Source organism: Myotis davidii, unplaced genomic scaffold (assembly GCF_000327345.1).
Source record: "Myotis davidii unplaced genomic scaffold, ASM32734v1 scaffold524, whole genome shotgun sequence".
NCBI classification, from domain to species: Eukaryota; Metazoa; Chordata; class Mammalia; order Chiroptera; family Vespertilionidae; genus Myotis; species Myotis davidii.
Genome location: NW_006299263.1, coordinates 568564 through 586837, shown reverse-complemented (window position 1 = coordinate 586837; position 18274 = coordinate 568564). Strand labels below are relative to the sequence as shown.

Sequence of the window (18274 nt, the reverse complement as noted above, 5' to 3'; positions counted from 1 at the left end):
TAAAAAAACTATATATACAAACATACAAATAATTAATACAATACCTTACAATTTAAAGTTTTGCAGTGATGAAAACCAGTAACTTACAGTAATCACCTTTTAAAACTTGTTCTTAATCAGGAAGAATTAGGCACATGAAAGTCCTCAAAAGAACAAGTTATAAGGCTTACACTTCTTTTATTTTTCTTACAACTTTCAATGAAACCAAGCGATTTTATATAATTCCATATTAAAGGTAACATATACTGGAGAACCCTAATTTCTGTTGGAAGGGACCTAGAAATCCATCATACAAAATTTGAGAGCATACTGTGGTATTTTAGAGAGCCAACACAATTTAAGGGCAGAGCTACTCTTGAAAAAAAATCTCATTTTTAAAAGGATAATTGGATTGTTGATTTAAACATTGTACCGAATGAACTCTGGTCTAATTGCCTATTTTGTTGTTACTGCTATGTAACACTGAAGACCATATCCTTGTTATCTACAACCCCCAAATTCTAACAGAAACATGTAAGTAGAGCAATTTATAGATTACAGAGCATTATAATACATGTTATCTCATTTGATCCTCACATATTCTGTGAGGTAAGTTGGGACCAAAAATTGCCTTATCCTCATTTTACACTGAAGACATTGAGACTAAGAGAAGTTAAATGACCTGTGCACTTCACACCATAATTATGGGTCTTTGAATTCCAAGCCCAGTGGAATTTTCATTACACTAGACTATGTAAGTCATCCAAGTATGATAATATATATAAATGTACCTTTGGCATGTCAAAAGTGGCATAAATATCACCAGAGTGAAATTTTAGTATATTAATGTTTTCTAAGTTTTAGCCAATGATCCTCTATTTTATAAAAACAATGTAAGTCGTTCATTTTATTTCATGGGGCTATAGCCTAAATCAAGATAGCTACAAATTTCAGTTATTTCCAGCTGTTATCACGAAGAAATCAATGAGGTAGGTTAAAATGTTGAAAACATTTTCTAATTTGAAGAGATTCTTAGATTTCTAAATCTGCTTTAAGAAGAAGCAGAAAGAGAAAATTATTACTAATGAAGGTTTGCTTAAGTATTTATTCACCCAACTAATACACAAAGATTTAATTTCACATAAAACCAAAAAGAGCCTAAATACTTCTAAGAATAGCTCTCACCATTAAAAATGAATATAAAGTGTTGGTACAAGTTTGTGTGTATGTGTATGTGTGTGTGTATATATTTAGTTTAAATAGTAATATGGACTGTTACTATAGGGGAAATATGCTTCATTTGGTATAATTTACTTATTTCTTATTACTTGTTACATGTTATTTTGGTAAAGCAGAGTTAATTTCACTTAGTTTAAATTCAGATCCTTCAATTTTTTTTGAAGTGAGACTCACTGTTAGAGTAAAAGTGAGTTGTATGACATGTTATTCATTTATTAAAAAATTTACTATGTACTAAGCCCTGTGCTAGTTATTGAATTATTAATCAATTATTCTTTGAAGCTATTATTTTGAGCTTAATATTATCTTGGATTTTTTAACTACTGAATAAATTAAACACAATATTGGTAAAATCAAAGTACTTTTTGAAAACCTTTTGATTATATATTAACATTTGAGAGAGCACTATTATTTTCTCAGCTGTCAATTGAACGAACAAAACACTAAACATTATCATGTGCCAATCACAACACAAATTAAACATATGGTAAGAAAGCTGTCCAGACTTGCTCAAATTGGTTTAAGCTAGTTGAAACTTGCAATGCTGTTCGCTACATATAGTTCTTCAACTGTCTTTGAAAAACAAATTAATTTGGAGCCCTAGTTTGATAAATAACATGGCCCAAACTAAATACTGTTATTCAAAACAATGAATTAACAATATTAAATAAATTTTGTGCTGCAAAAGTAAGATACTTCCAGCATCTTAATGTCAATAGAAGCCAGGCCTCTCTGGAGTTTAGAATATTTTTCCAAACTGAAATGTCAATATAGCATTTACATAAATATCAACAGTTAAATAGAGAAGATATAAATGAATACATAAAATCAAGAAGCAAAAATTAGTATTTTCATAATGTTCAATTAACTGTCTATACTTGGCCACTTGTACAAGAAAACCAATTAACATTTTGGCAATTGATAACATAATGCAGATGGCGATGACTGACAACATCTTTGAGCTCAAACTGGTACCTTCTATTTTAACTTCTTATTTTTGTTTTTGAATGCTTGTGTTGGTCCTCTCATGCTGTTCTCAGGAGAGATTCTCAGACAAAAGCCTCATGAATTGTTCATTTATTTATAAATAAGTTGTAAATTTGGCCTTCAGAGAAAAGGTTTACTAAATGTCAGTTATGAGGGAATTTATATTGTCTTGATCACTTACTCCAATTCCAAGGAGAAAGACAATGAAGACAGAAAAAAATTACATTTTGGGCCAAATATATCTTGTGCGGAATTAATAACAAAAATATTAACATGTACTTTGAAAAAAACATGATATATAAATTATTACCAGAAAACTGACTTTTGTGTCTGATAAAAGCTACTTTTTCAACACCTAATTCTTTGTTACTTTTTGTTTTTTAAAAAAGAGAGTAAAAGTACACATGAACCCAACACATGTCAAGCAATGTATGATATTAGCCCTCAAATAAATCTCTTAAATCCGCAATAATCTTAATCCCTTATATTTTAGTTTTTAAAGAGTTTTCATATGATTTTTCATTTGATCCCCTATTTGACAACTTTGTGAGGTAGGTATTTATCTTTTATCTTCATTTACAAACAAGGAAACTAAAGCTCAGAGAAGCTGACTTTTTATAGGTCAAAAACCAGCAAATGACAAAGCCAGGCCTCTCCGGAGTTTAGAATATTTTCTAAGGTGTCATTCTTGGATTATCTGCGTAAGAATCACCAATGGTATTTTTATAACTACAGATTTTAAATTCTTACCATCTTTGAGTTACAGAATGAGAATTTTGGGGAGTGGGGTGAGCACTTCACATTTTATAATGGACAAATAAAGTGGAAAACAATTTTGTATCAGGTAATGATGTAAAAGTATAATATTGAGTCCACATACATTTTCGCGTGATATAATGAGACACCATCAGATCATCAACAGAAGCAAATCAGTTCAAAACAGCCTGAAGCCTGGCTACAGATTAGAATCACCTAGAAAACTTATTTAAAAACCTATCAATTCTCATCTGAATGAGAGGAAGGCTTGAGCATCAGAGGTTCCCCAAATGATTCTTACCTCTAGCCGGGGTTGAGGACCTGCTTGTTTAAAATGTTTTTCTATACAATATATCCAGCATTTTCCAAAAATTTTCTTTCTCTTCTGATCAATTTCATGCCTAATACAGTTACCAGTTTTTATTGTAAATTATTTAAATGTTACAAGACAAAACGTCAAAAATTTTGAGTTGATATTTTTAAGATTACAAGATACTTCACAGCAAGACTAATCATGCTCCATTTAGTTACAGTGATTTTTCAGATACCCCATATAAATCACCACTTTGGACCGAGGTTATATATATTTCAGCTGTAAACAAGACTGATCCAGAATCTGAATACAAGGGAGGGGGCAAAAGCTGTAGCCTATTTGCTACTGGGCAATGCAAGTACAGACAATCAACTCATTGATAGGAGGGGCTGGATGTCAAGATCTGGTGGCTTTGGCAAGATCACATCTCACTGCAGAAAAATACAACAATGAATACAGAGAAAACATTTTGCCATTTTGTAATTGTGGTTACCACAAAAAAACCTTATAATGTGTGATGCTTATCTTATTACATGTCTCCATGGAACAGATCTGAACATAAAGTTCTCTACGAATTAATATTACTACATGGGAAAAGGCTACAAATTATTTTTTCCAACATGCATATGGGTAAGTTATAAAAACACTGCCAGTAAAAGGAATATTTACAAAAGTAATAAAAATAGCTCACTTATAGGGAAAAAATGGCCACTGATATTCCTAATCCTGTATCTCTCTGGATGAAATTTATTTTGATAGAATTTTGAAAGAGCCTTCAATACTCTAATCAGATTCTTCTGTTGATCTTATATTCTATCAGTTAAAATACCCTTGCTGATTTATCAAATTCTCTTACAGTTTAAAACCACAGTTCTTTTTCGCTTATGGAAATAAAACTACAAAATCCTACCATTCATCCGAGAAATAAACCTTGCATAGAAAATTCTTTAATTCTGAAATTTTGTTTTATTAACAGAACGACTAGAATGTTGTCTCACAACTAGTTGACATTATATATGAAAGTTCACTACAAAGCAGTCACCACACATTTAGGATTTTTCTACATATAAAATAGCGGGTTTATAAAAATGCTTACCAGACAAATAATTCTCTCTTCATTACCTAGAAATAAGAATTATTTATGTGACAATATAATCTTAAGACGCCTTGATATTCCAAGTTTGATGCAATATAAAAAGCAAAAATTTACTCTTCCAATGGACACAATCTGCACCTGACTGAACGCATGATAACAGTTGAGTTACAGCAGTCAGTCATGCTAAAGGCAAAGAATAAAATCTGCTTTATAAACGGCACAAATTTTCCACCTTAGGACAAATTAAGCACTGGTTCCATCTTCTTCAATAACTCGGTTCATGCTGGTGCCATGTGTGATGTGAGTCATAGGATTATTACTGAGATCCCGGATGCTGCTATGTCGTGACTGTTCATTGAGACGATGAGAACTACTGTGCCTGGAGTGATCTGTTAGTCGTGACATGCTGCCATGAGGTAGTCTCTCTTCCATTCCTCTGTAACTGCAGGGAGTATACCTAGTACAGGAGTTTATTTTGAAATAAGTAATAGAACACACGAGAAAAATAACACTAAATTTTTCATGAAAATGCTGCACTAAATGAAATAATTAGGAAACCAACAAGTGAAAAAGTAACAACCACCTTTGATGATATACACTAATTTCATTAACACTGTAGAATTATTCATATGGCTAACCAAAAGAAGGGAAGAAAATATACTCATTGGATTCAGAATTAAGGTCCTATTCTTTGCAAAAGGACAGAAATTAAGGTCAATTTTTCTCATTCAAATAAGTTATGGTTTATGGGGTGAGTTCAAGAAGAGGAGGAAAAACAATGGAGGAAAGATGGCACTGGCCTCAGGAGTGTAGAAAATTGGCTATAATCAGAAGTACAGCAACTCAAATTTTACTAAAAGATTAGGAAGAGGGAGCATATGAAATTAGAGGAGAAATTAGTGTAACCAAAAAGGAAAAAAGATGAATGAACTGGCAAGCAACAATGACAGCATGTGCTGACAGCTTCTTTCCAGATAGCCCAGTTAACAATTAAATTAACTACTGTAAATGATGTTAATTCTTTTTCCTCAGCGCTGTGAGGATACTATGCTATTTCATAGAAGGTACATCTACTTAAGTATACATAACAACATACTAATACACTATAACTTATATTCCTGCTAAAGCAAATTCTATCAGTACCCTAACAAAGATGCAGCTTTTGAGTATGCCAACGGCTACACTGCTTATTGTGGAGAGTCTTCTCCTCCATCATTGTACTCATTTTGAAAGCAGCAATGGGGAGCTGTTAAATTTTCTTTTGTTCCAATCCTGACTCACTGAGCCCCTATCAGATATAAGAATACTCACACTCAGATGTACACCCTTTTGTAAAAAGTATTTAATTTAGGATAACAAATCTCAAAGAAAACTAACTGAATATAATTTATAACTTTAACATATTAAATTTTAAGTAATGTTCCTAAAAATAAAAAAGAATATAGCAGGCCATTTCTTTTTAAAAAAGTCATCAAAATAACTAATATGCAGCTGAAGACCTATTGGGTGTCAAAGCATTTATTTATCATTCTTTCATAATTATAACAAATTTCATGACTCAATATGAACCATTTATAAAATTTAAAGATTTTTAAAACTGTGACTTTACTGATTTTAGAAAGAGGAAAAGAGGGATAGAAACATCAATGATGAGAGGATCATCAATTGGCTGCTTCTTGTATACCCCCCCCCCACACACACACTTGGTATCAACTCCACAACCCAGGCATGTGCCCTGACCAGGAATCCAATAGTGACCTGGTTCATGGGTTGATGCTGAAATACTGAACCACACTGTCTAGGCCAGGGGTGGGCAAACTTTTTGACTCGAGGGCCACAATGGGTTCTTAAACTGGACCGGAGGGAGGGCTGGAACAAAAGCATGGATGGAGTGTTTGTGTGAACTAATATAAATTCAAAGTAAACATCATTACATAAAAGGGTACGGTCTTTTTTTTTTTTTTTTAGTTTTATTCATTTCAAACGGGCCGGATTGGGCCCGCGGGCCGTAGTTTGCCCACGGCTGGTCTAGGCTAAAATTTAAAAATTTTAAAGACTGATTCATGAACTTCTGAGGAGATCTAGTTTGATAGTGTGCTTATTAAATAATGTTTAATAACATTATTTAATGTTATTAAATAATGAGATTTTAAAAATTGAAAAGTCCTTTTATTATTATAAAAGAAAGCATAGCTTTTGTTTCCAGTTTTAAATTTGACTTGCATATTTTGATAAAATAATTACAGTGTTAATTGAAAATATTTCAGAATAAGCCTGTTATTCTATTATTATTTTGCAAAACAATTATTGCCCTAAACTGAGTGAAAGATTTTTCCAAATTTGATCTGCCAGCTAATTTGAAGCTCTTTCACCTATCATGACTTCATAAGTATTGTTTAAAGTAAATATGGCAAATAAATCAAATGAAAAAAAATCTGCTTCAGCTCTAGGAATGATGTCAGAGTAATTAAAAAACACCAAATCACTACTTAAAAATATGAATTGGATATTTTCTTAAATGAAACCTATGTTTCTTAGTTATGAATATGAATCAAAGAATACATTTTTCATAGAAAAATTATTATATTGAGTTATCATGTCTATTTATTGAAGTGAAATATATGGCTATCCACAAAATTCTATAATATAAATAACCTGCCCATGGATAATTAGAAATCAACTACACAGAAAAATAAATTTAATTATAGTATTTAATCTTTTTTTAAAAATATTTTTTATTGGTTTTTTACAGAGAGGAAGGGAGAGGGAGAGAGAGTTAGAAACATTGATGAGAGAGAAGCGTTGATCAGTTGCCTCCTGCACACTCCCCACTGGGTATGTGCCTGCAACCAAGGTACATGCCCTTGACCGGCATTGAACCTGGGACCCTTCAGTCTGCAGGCCGACGCTCTATCCACTGAGCCAAACCGGTCAGAGCTATAGTATTTAATCTTAATTGTATATGTGGGACTTACCAAGTTTATTTATATTTTGACAATCATTTAAACCACTGTGACCATCTAACATACACTATGAAAATGTACATTAATCTTAATATAAGCTTAGGCAAAAATAATTAGGATGGTTAATTTGCTGAAAAGATAATATGGTGTAGTCCAAAGTCAAAATGAAAAAAACTTGAAGATGATTTACTCTCTTCGATTCTCTTATATAATAAATAATTCAATTCATTGTAATTTCACTAGTATCTCATTATGCATTCCCTAACTTTCCCTTGTTGACACCTAGTTTTACCATCCTACTCACTCATTATAATTCAAATAAATATGGCAACTGAATCAAATGGAAATTTTTTTTTACCTACCTTTACCTACCTACTCATTCACTTGCTTTTCTAACCATCTTCTCATCTGATCACCTATTAACTTATTCTTTTAGTTGATTTACATGTGTAAGGTATTTGCCTCAGTGTATTTATTTTACATAGCACTGAGATCAATTATCCATCAAGGAGTCTGGACTAGAATATTGTGAGTGTGTGTGTGTGTGTGTGTGTGTGTGTTTATGTGTGTGTTATTTCATAACCAAGAAACCGTAAGATGATGAGAAAAAGATGGCCAAAAGATAATGTTAACAAGTAAACTTAAAAATGGACTGATGGCCCTAGCTGGTTTGGCTCAGTGGATAAGAGTATTGGCCTGCAGACTGAAGGGTCCAAAGTTCGATTCCAGTCAAGGGCAAATGCCTGGGCTTCAGGCTCGATCCCCAGTAGGGAGCATGCAGGAAGCAGCTGATCAATGATTCTCATCACTGATGTTTCTATCGCTCTCTCCTTCTCCTTTCCTCTCTGAAATCAATAAAAAATATATTTTAAAAAAACCTCCACGAAATGGCTTTTGGAATTATGATAATCCCTGTTTAGAGTTTTGGGTTTAATGTGGTCTGAGGTGCTGGGTATGTCAGAGAGGCTTACAATATGAGTGTTCTTGCACCACATTATAGAACAACCTTAGTAGGCCGCCTTTATAGTTCTGGGCCCTGAATTTCTGGGAAATGCTCACAGTATTTCTAAAATCATTTGTTATTCAATATACTTGTGTGTATATACTATATATACAAGTTGAGGAAAGACAACTGTATTGAAAATAGGTCATGCCAAAAGAACGATTTAAAAAGCAATTAACTGCCATGGTGATTCCATGGCACTATTTTTTATTGATTCCCTCATATGTGTATAGTATAAGCAATTTCTCTGAATCATATGCTGGCTATTCTTCTTATATTATTATTACTGTAAGTATTTTACCAAGATCTTGTTCTTGATCTGTTCTTTTTTAAATTATGACTTAAGGGCTTCTCACAATTTTAATTACCAACTCCTTATATTAATGATTATAAACTTCCTTATCTAAGCTCCAGATTACAGAGGCTGAAATTTCCTATGTTTAATTACCTTCAGAAATTCTCTATTCAGTATGAACTTATCTTTTGTTACCATTCATTCACTCTATTTATCTTCTCTAAGATACTTTCATGGGCCAATCTGATCTTTCCCTTTTCTGAAGTTCCACAACATCAATCATCTATAGCATTCACTGTTTTAATTATATGCTGACTTGCACTATTACTTAATTAGTTCTTATGTATATATCTTATCTTCCTTAAAAGGTCATATGTTCCTAGAATGCAGAAATTATACTTTAACTTTCTTCTATATATCTCTATATATGGACTACCACATGCATATGCATAAGCACTGTACTAAAAATAACTGTCCAATCCTTATTGAAAAGGAGGTGGCTAATAATATCAAATGTCATATAATGCTGATAGTTATTTCATGGAGGATGGTGTTGACAAAATGTATTCTAATTCCCTCCCTCCTTATGAGTGTCGTAAGATAAGACCCCTAAATTACTGTAGAAACTTCCCAACTGAGCTTACTTAAAATCTTCTCTCCTAGGCTGCTGCCAAAGTGATCGTTCTCAAATACAAAGCTAAATTTATCACCACAATTGCCCACGCATACATACTATGCAATAGCCATACTCCAGTACCTAACTCCTTCTGTTCTCCTTGCCTCTGCATATAATATATTCTTTCCCTGTCTTTAATTTCCAAGTGCTTCCCCTGAATCATATTCAATGTATCAGTGCAATGTTGTTTGTGAAGTTTTCTCTGACTTTCCATGATAATTTGATGGTTTTCTTCTCTGGGATCCTAAATCACCCTGTATATAATTTTTTAAATATATTTTATTGACTTTTCTTTTTTTTACAGAGAGGAAGGGAGAGGGATAGAGAGTTAGAAACACCAATGAGAGAGAAACATCGATGAGCCTCCTCCTGCACACCCACTACGGGAGATGTGCCTGCAACCAAGGTACATGCCCTTGACTGGAATCGAATCTGGAACCCTTCAGTCTGCAGGTCAATGCTCTATCCACTGAGCCAAACCAGTCAGGGCTATAATTTTATTATACACAAGGAAAAAATATATAAAAAATAGAAAATATAACACAGTCAAAAAAAGACTGCTGCTTTTTAAAAACAGAGAGTAGCTAACCCATTAGACGGCAAAAGATCTTATGAGAAGTCTCAATCTAAAAAGAAAGTATAGAAATCATTTCCTATACTAGGACAGAGAAGACTGAAAGAAAGGCTAGGATGAGATTGAAAAGATACTAGACAGTTATAGAAACAGATGTTTTAAAGTTAACATAGAATGCTTTCCATTTTAGGCCTACAAATTTTCATTCTTTCAGTTTCCCAAACTGGAAATTGTTAAGAAAACAACAACACCAACATTTGATATAGTTCTCTCTAGTTGCTATTATTCCATCATCAATTCCTATCTTTTCATTTCTTCTTTCTAAATATTTTTCAGATCAGTTCTTCCTCTCTTCCCATTGCCACTACTTTCCTATTAATCTTCATCATCTCTTAACTGAATTATTGCAAAACTCCTTAGAAGTGTCTAATCATTGGCAAATTTAACAAGAAAATACATCTCCTTCTCTCATTCTCTCTGTGAAGCTTCTCTGATCCTGTGCCCTTTTTATTTTTGTAAGTAAAAATTGGCTGGAATATAGTCATTCCCATTTTGACTACATATTATCTATGGCTGCTTTCATGCTACAACAGCATAAATGAATAGTTACAATAGAGACTGGATAATCCACAAAGCCTAAAATATTTACTATGTGGCTCTTTATAGAAAAAGTTTGACAACCTCTGGACTACACAGTCTTCCCTTGGTATCCGCCCAAGATTAGTTCTAGGACCGCCACAGATACTAAAATCCATGGATGCTCATCTTTATATAAAACTAAAGGCCCAGTGCACAAATTTGTGTGCTGGTGGGGTCCCTCGGCCTGGCCTGTGGGGATCGGGCCAAAACTAGCAGCCTGACATCTCCCAAGGGTTCCTGGAGTGCGAGAAGCCGCAGGCCAGGCCAAGGGACCCCATTGGTGCACGAATCAGTGCACCAGGCCTCTAGTATGCATATAAGATCTGTGGTTAATCTCTTCTCGCCCTTCCCCCTCCCTCCTTTTCTCTGAGATTCATCAGTCTGTTCCATGTTTCCATGCTTGTGGTTTCCGCTCCTGCATTGAACGTCTGCCCCCTGGTGGTCAGTGTGCATCATAGCTACCAGCTAGTCAGCTGGTTGGCCAGTTGCTCAGGCTTTTATATATATAGACTAGAGGCCCGGTGCACAAAAATTTGTGCACTCGGGAGTGGGGGGGGGGGGAACTCAGCCCAGCCTGTGCCCATTTGCAGTCCAGGACCCCTTGGGGGATGTCCACCTGTCGACTCAGGCCCACTCCCCAGGGGATCAGGCCTAAGCTTGCAGTCAGACATCCTTCTGGCAGCCAGGGAGCCCTCGGGGGATGTCCGACTAAAGGTTTAGGCCCCCAAGGGAGCTGTGATGAGGAAGCTGGAGTGACAGAGGAGCCACGCTGTCCCACCCCACTGCCCTGGGTCAGGTCGCACACAGGACACCCAGATGGTGGCCGGGCAGGCCAGCCAATCACTGCTGCCCCACCTGGCCACCCCGGGTCGGGTCATACACGGGATGCCTGGATGCAGATAGCAGGCCCGGATGGCGGCAGGGCAGGTGGGATGGCACTGTCCCATCCCATTATTAGATAGGACTAGAGGCCCAGTGCACGAAATTCATGCACGGAGGGGGAGTTCCCTCAGCCCAGCCTGCACCCACTCCAATCGGGGAACCCTCAGCAGTCGGACATCCCTCTCACAATCTGGGACCGCTGGTTTCTAACCACTCACCTGCCTACCTGCCTGATTGCCCCTAACCCCTCTGCCTGATTGCCCCTAACTTCTCTGTCTGTTTGCCTGATCACCCCTAACTGCCTCAGCCTGCCTGCTTGCTCGCCCCCAAATGCCCTCCCCCTGCCATCCTGATTTCGCACCCAACTGCCCTCCCCTGCTAGCCTGGTTGCCCCCAATGGCCCTCTCCTGCTGGCCTGATCTTACCCCTAATTGCTTCTACCTGCCTGATTGCCTCCAACTGCCCTCTTCTGTCGGCCTGATCTTGCTCCCAAATGCCCTCCCCTGCAGGCCTGACCTCGCCCCCAACTGCCCTCCTCTGCTGGCCAATTTGGTTCTGACTGGTCAGTTTCTATGCCAGTCAGCATCAAAAGCTCTGCCTCCTAGGCAGCCATTGGCTCCTCACAGTTGACCCAGATTTGGTTCTGATTGGTCAGTTTCTATGCCAGTCAGTGTCAAAAGCTCCACCTCCTAGGCAGCCATTGGCTCCTTAGAGTCACCCAGGTTTGGTTCTGATTGGTCAGTTTCTATGCCAGTCGGTATCTCTGGGCCTATCAACCGGGCCTGATCAGAAAGGCAGGGCTGAACAGCAGCCTCGGTGGAGGCCTGGAGAGAAATAGAGGCGGGGCTGTTGGCCAGGCCCGGAGAGAAAGAGAGGCAAGTTCTGATCAACCTACGGATCAAACCCTGTCTCTCCCTGCAGGCCTTTCTCTGGGCCTGATCCGCAGCCCTCTAGGGCCTAGGCAGTCAGTGCTGGGTCTTAGCAGCTCCAGTCAGTGCTGGGTCACCACGGCAACCCAGCACTGACTTCCGGTCTGGTCAAGCCTTCGGTCCTTAGACCCTGGCTCTTTATTAGATAGGATGGTATATTTGCATATAGCCTACAAACACCCCCGTATATATTTTAAATCACCCCTACATACTTTAAATCAGCGGTCGCCAACAGGTGGTCCTTGAGGTCTGGAAAGGTTGGCGACCGCAGCTTTAAATCATCTCTAGATTACTTATAATATCTAACACAATGTAAATGCAATGTAAATAGTTGTTTTATTGTACTATTTAGGAAATGACAAGAAGAAAAAGTCTGTACTTTTAAGTCTGTATTTTTAAGACAGACACAACCACCATAAGTCAAACTACATTGTACACATCAGCAACGAAGTAACACTTTCCCCCCAATATTTTCCATACCCATTTGGTTGAATCTCTGAATGCAAAACCCATAGATACGAAGGGCCAACTGTACCATCATACTTATATTTTACTTTAATTGTTCACTTAAAATAACAACAGAGGTTAAAATCAGGCACTTACTAAGACAGGCACTGTTCTAAGCAATTGGATAGATTATCACATTAATTTTTTTACAACAGTCCTAAAGGATATTATTACTATTTCCATTTTACAGATGAGGAAAACTGAAGCTTATCATTCCAGATCCCATGTTGTAAACCACAACCTAAGTAGTGACTATATTATTATTCTTTAAAACTGTGAGCTTATTAAAAACATAGATTATGCCTATATCATCTTTGTATTCCCAGAACAGTAGCTGATATAGTAGGTATTCCACAACTGTTTGCTAAATTAATCTTACAAACATAACCATTTTCATCCTGCCTTCTCCCTACTCAATACCCTTTGATGACTCCATATTTTTTACTACAGCAAGTCTAAGCTTTAAACTCCTCTGACTGGCCTTAAATTGGACCATAATCTGGGACAACTGTTCTTAGCAAAGTTCAAAAAAATTGAAAATGTTCAACTTCTATTTCAGAATTCGCTATTCTTCCTTAAGCTGTGTAACTCTAATTCAGCATATGAAATAAACTAAGCTAGCAATAAAACTCACCTGCCATCACGAGCTCTGTGGAGGCTGCCGTGATAGCTGCTCACTTTGCTGTGGACACTCCCTGCTTTGCTTCTCTGATCATCCACCATAGCCAGCTGAGTTGAAGAAGCATGTGTGGATGTTCCTTGAGTGGAAGTTCCTCTTGATTTCCTTATAATAGGAGTATTTGGATCCCTCAGGAGGGACTGAGCAAAATCAGGTTCTTGGAGTACTTGTCGGCTCTCATTCACTATCCTAGACAACAAAATACTAAGTTTAAGATACAGTTAACATTCCTATAGACTAACAAACAATACTTTTGTGACGCACTGACATTATTCTTTAAATTAATTGCTGTCCACATAATGTCTTAGGAACAGATATAACATTGTTAACAGATGAAAAAGTATATAACAAAAATTCATCTCAATCAGCCCAACTGGCGTGGCTCAGTGGTTGAGCAACAACCTATGAAACAGGAGGTCACGGTTCAATTCCAGGTCAAGGCACATGCCTGGGTTTGTGTGCTCAAGCCCCAGTGTGAGGTGTGCAGGAGGCAGCCAATCAATGATTCTCTCTCATCACTGATGTTTCTGTCTCTCTCTCCCTTTCCCTTCCTCTCTGAAATCAATAAAAATATATTTTAAAAAAATTTGTGTCAATCTGTTCTCTAAAGTGATAGACAGAAAGAGATCTGTGCTAGAATAAGAAAATAAGAATTTTAGTTTCAACTCTATCAATAAATATGCGATCTCAGGCAAGTCACTACCTCCTTTCCTTCATTTTCCTTATCTATAAAATGAAGTTATATTAATCATTTCTAAAAAGTCTCTTTTAGCTAAAGAATTTTATGATTTGCAAGGGCACTAAAATATTACAAAGATATTACTATAAAATAGAGGAATTGTTTAATTGCATTGTTTATGGAAGTAATGGAGGCCTCAGGTACATTTTTTAACTTATAAGAGTTGTTTTAAGGCTACAACTTAATTTTCTGGTAGAAGCAGTTGTCTAATGCTGGAATAAACATGAGTGGTCATAATTAGAACAAAAACATGAAAAATTACTTTAAGCAAACTTATAATTAAGACTCAGACATATTAAAGGCTTAAGGAAAAAAATTAAGGAGATAAATTATTGTCAAGAGCAAAAGTTTTTAACTGCTATGAAAGTGTTAAAAGCAAATGTTTATGATGATGAACAAAGGAGTAATTAAATTAATAAAAGAGCCAATTAAACTGTTGCAAAGATCCGTCTCAGTTTATGTAAATCAGTGACTTGAGAGTCAGGATTAAAGTTAAAATTAGATAAAAAGTTTCATTAAAAAAACAACCTCAAATATGTAAAGATTGGCTCATACAGTGAGAAAGTGCATATATTCTTTTTTCAAATTACAAAAGCATTATTGTTGTTTTTAGAACTTGGGTAGAATGGCTGAAGGAAAACTGAAATTTGTTAAGTACCTGCATTGTGCCAGGTATTTTAAATATATTCTTCTTTGATCCTTTAAAAAATCATTTTATTTAAAATTGATTTTTAGAGAGAAATATCAATGTGAGAGAAAAACATCCCTGCCCCAGGGATCGTGACATGAAACCAGGGCATGTACCTTGACCAGGAATCGAAGCTGCAGCAACCTTTTGGTGCACAGGACAACACCACCCAACCAACTGAGCCACAATGGCCATGACTACCCTTTTTTTTCCCTCAATATATTTTTATTGATTTCAGAGAGGAAGGGAGAGGGAGATAGAGACAGAAACATCAATAATGAGAGAGAATCATTGACTGGCTGCCTCCTGCACACCCCTGTGGATGTGCCCTGACTTGGAATTGAACTGTGACCTCCTGGTTCAAAGGTTGATCCTCAACCACTGAGCCACACTGGTTGGGCCAGGGCTATTGGTCTTAAGAATGTTTTTGTTATGGAGACGAATGTCCTAAGAGAATATTTCTAAGAGGATATTAGATATCTATTAAGAATAAATATTGTGGTTCCCATTTTATAAATGAAAAACTGAGGTTTGAAGGGATCAATGGATTTTCCACAACAAAACCAGTAGTTAGGGATCAAACTTAAGTTTAAGTGGCTTAGAAACCAATCATCAAGGAATGATAAAACAAGTTTACATAATACTGAAAACAAAGTGTCAAAAACTAAATAGAAGAAAGAGTAAGTCAAAAATAGAACCGTCCTAGCTTGGAGGGCCACAATGACTTTGCTGAGGAGGTATCCATGGTTGCAGAAAACCAAGTAAAAGGATCCTTGGGAACTTTTATCAGTGTGAAAAAAATTCTGGCCCAACCAGGATCTCCCAATAACTAGAATGATTCCTCATAAGGGTAGGTTGGGTAGCAATTTCCAATACAACCCCACACAGAATTATTTGTTTACTAGAGGCCTGATGCATGAATTTGTGCATGGGTGGGGTCTAGCTGGCTTGCCCCAATAGAGGCCAACTGGGCCAGGCCAGCCAGGGGGAAGGGATAGGGGGAGGGGATAGGGGAGGTTGGCCAGCCAGCCCTGCCCCCTGGTTGAACTCCAGTAGAACTCCCTGTCAAGGGGATAATTTGCATATTACCCTTTTATTATACAGGACTAGAGGCCCGGTGCACAAAAATTCGTGCACTCAGAGGTAGGGGGTTCCTCAGCCCGGCCTGTGCCCTCTCACAGTCTGGGACCCCTCGAGGGTGACCACTTGCTGGCTTAGGCCTGATCCCCAGGAGATTGGGCCTAAGATGGCAATCAGACATCCCTCTGGCAGCCTGGCAGCCCTTGGGGGATGTCCACTTGCCAGCAGGAAGTAGACATAAGCTGCGGCCAGACATCCTTAGCGCTGCTAAGGAGGCAGGACAGGCTCGCACCACCACTGCTGTACTATTCATTCCCAGTCGTTCTGCTGTTAGGGTTAGTTTGCATATTGCCCTTTTATTATATAGGATAGACGCCTGGTGCACAGGTGGGGGCCAGCTGGTTTGCCCTGAAGGGTGTCCTGGATCAGGGTGGGGGTCCCGCTTGGGTGCCTGGCCAGCCTGGATGAGGGGATGATGGCTGTTTGCAGCTGGTCACACCCCCTTCAGGGTGGGGGTCCCCACTGGGGTGCCTGGCCAGCCTGGGTGAGGGGTTGAGAGCCGTTTTCACGCTGGTGGGCAACTGAAGCCCCCAGCCTTTTTATTTTTTATTTTTTTATTCTGGGATTTATTTACCTTCTATAGCTGTCACTGGAGCTGAGAGCTGGCTCCATCTCTGAGGCCGTGGCTGGCTGAAAGCAGGTATCTGGGTTTGTTTAGCTTCTATAATTGCAACACTGTTGCATCCGGAGCTCAGAGCTGGGCCGCGACAGGCGGGGAACCTTGGCTTCCTCCATCAGTGGAGCAAGCAAGCCTCATGTTCGCTTCAGCTGCTGGCTTCCGGCCGCCATCTTTGTTGGCAGTTAATTTGCATATCCTGCTGATTAGCCAATGGGAAGCGAGGCGGAGGTATGGTTAATTACCATGTTTGTCTATTATTAGATAGGATGATCCAGAGGTGACCAGGAATGTTTAATTCAAGTCCCTTCCTCAGCTTTATGTTGTACTGTGATTAAAATATATTTAAAATGTTCAACAAATACACAGATAAATCACAGTAAATCCTACAAAGAAGACTCTGTGAAAGCAGGAACTTGTCCTGCTTTGTTTGCTATTGAATCCCTGGCATCCCAAAATAGTTCATGGCACATAGTAAGCATTCAATAAAGACTTCTAAAGAATGAATTAATGCCTAGAAAATATATTTTTGTGGTTGCTGTTGAATACATCTTTCCCCTCCTTTCCCTCTCTGCCCTATGAAACTGTATTTAAAGGAGAAATACATTATCTGATATCACTAGTAGCAGTCTCAGAATAAGAAATATATATATTTTAAATGTGATTATTTTATTTCAATTTAAACTGTTTAAGAGAAACTACTAATCACTAATATTTTAGAAAATACAGATTTTTGTTATTGAGGCACTTTAAAAGTTGCATAGTGAAAGTACATCAACCCTTGAGAAAACCAAGATGGCAGCATAGGTAAACACCAGAAATTGCTGCCTCACACGACCACTTCAAAAATACAACTAAAAGACAAAACCGGCATTATCCAGAACCACAGGAAGGCTGGCTGAGTGGAAATTCTACAACTAGAAGGAAAGAGAAAAGCATACCGAGACTCAGAGGTGTGGAAGTAAAGTGCAGAGGTACAGAGGCACACGTGGAAAGGGCTGACAACTGAGGACATGGCTGTCTTTTTCAATTGGGAGGGAGACACAAGCTCCCAACTACTCTGAACGCCAGTTCCGGGTGAGTCTCTGGGTACTCAGACTCATACGGGGAGAAACTGGACTGTCTGGCATCGGTCGGAACTCAAGGGCGGCTTTCTCTCAGAGATGCTTGCAGCAATTACCGCGGAACAGTGAGACCTTGGGCCTCTTAGGGCAGGGCTAAAGATCAGCCATAGCTGTTTGCTCCGCCTTGTTGATTCCCTGAGACCCCGCCCCACCCAAGCTGTGTGCAGAGGCCTTTACATATGAATACCCTGACCCTTTGCAATCTAAAAATGCCTAACTAACTGCAGCTGGGTCAGAGAAACCCAGAACATCCAAAAGAAGGCCCAAGGCCACACAGCAGCTTGCACTGCTTCACAGCTGGGCCTCATACGGGAACCTCCAAATGCCAAACAAAGAAGAGGACCCTGCAGATCTCTCCATAGTTCCTGCTGGGTAGCCTCAGGCAGAGGCTAAATTAGCACCTCCTTAGAGATCCAAGACCCTGTGTACCCAGCAGTCAGAGAGGGACCA

At 38.0% G+C, this 18274-nt stretch overlaps 1 protein-coding gene across 2 annotated transcripts in view; it reads right to left on the bottom strand.

The window, feature by feature from the left end:
* Positions 1–3194: 3194 nt before the first annotated feature.
* FZD3 (frizzled class receptor 3) overlaps positions 3195–18274 on the bottom strand; it is a 91454-nt gene continuing 76374 nt past the window's right edge. The window contains exons 6-7 of one of the 2 annotated variants that reach the window (XM_006774759.1): positions 13473–13706; positions 3195–4827 (exon numbers count right to left, since the gene is read on the bottom strand). In XM_006774759.1, coding sequence (XP_006774822.1) covers positions 4614–4827; positions 13473–13706 — 448 coding nt within the window. In that variant the 3' untranslated portion in view covers positions 3195–4613. The remainder of the gene's footprint in view (positions 4828–13472; positions 13707–18274) is intronic. The other variant, XM_006774760.2, reaches the window with a different exon arrangement.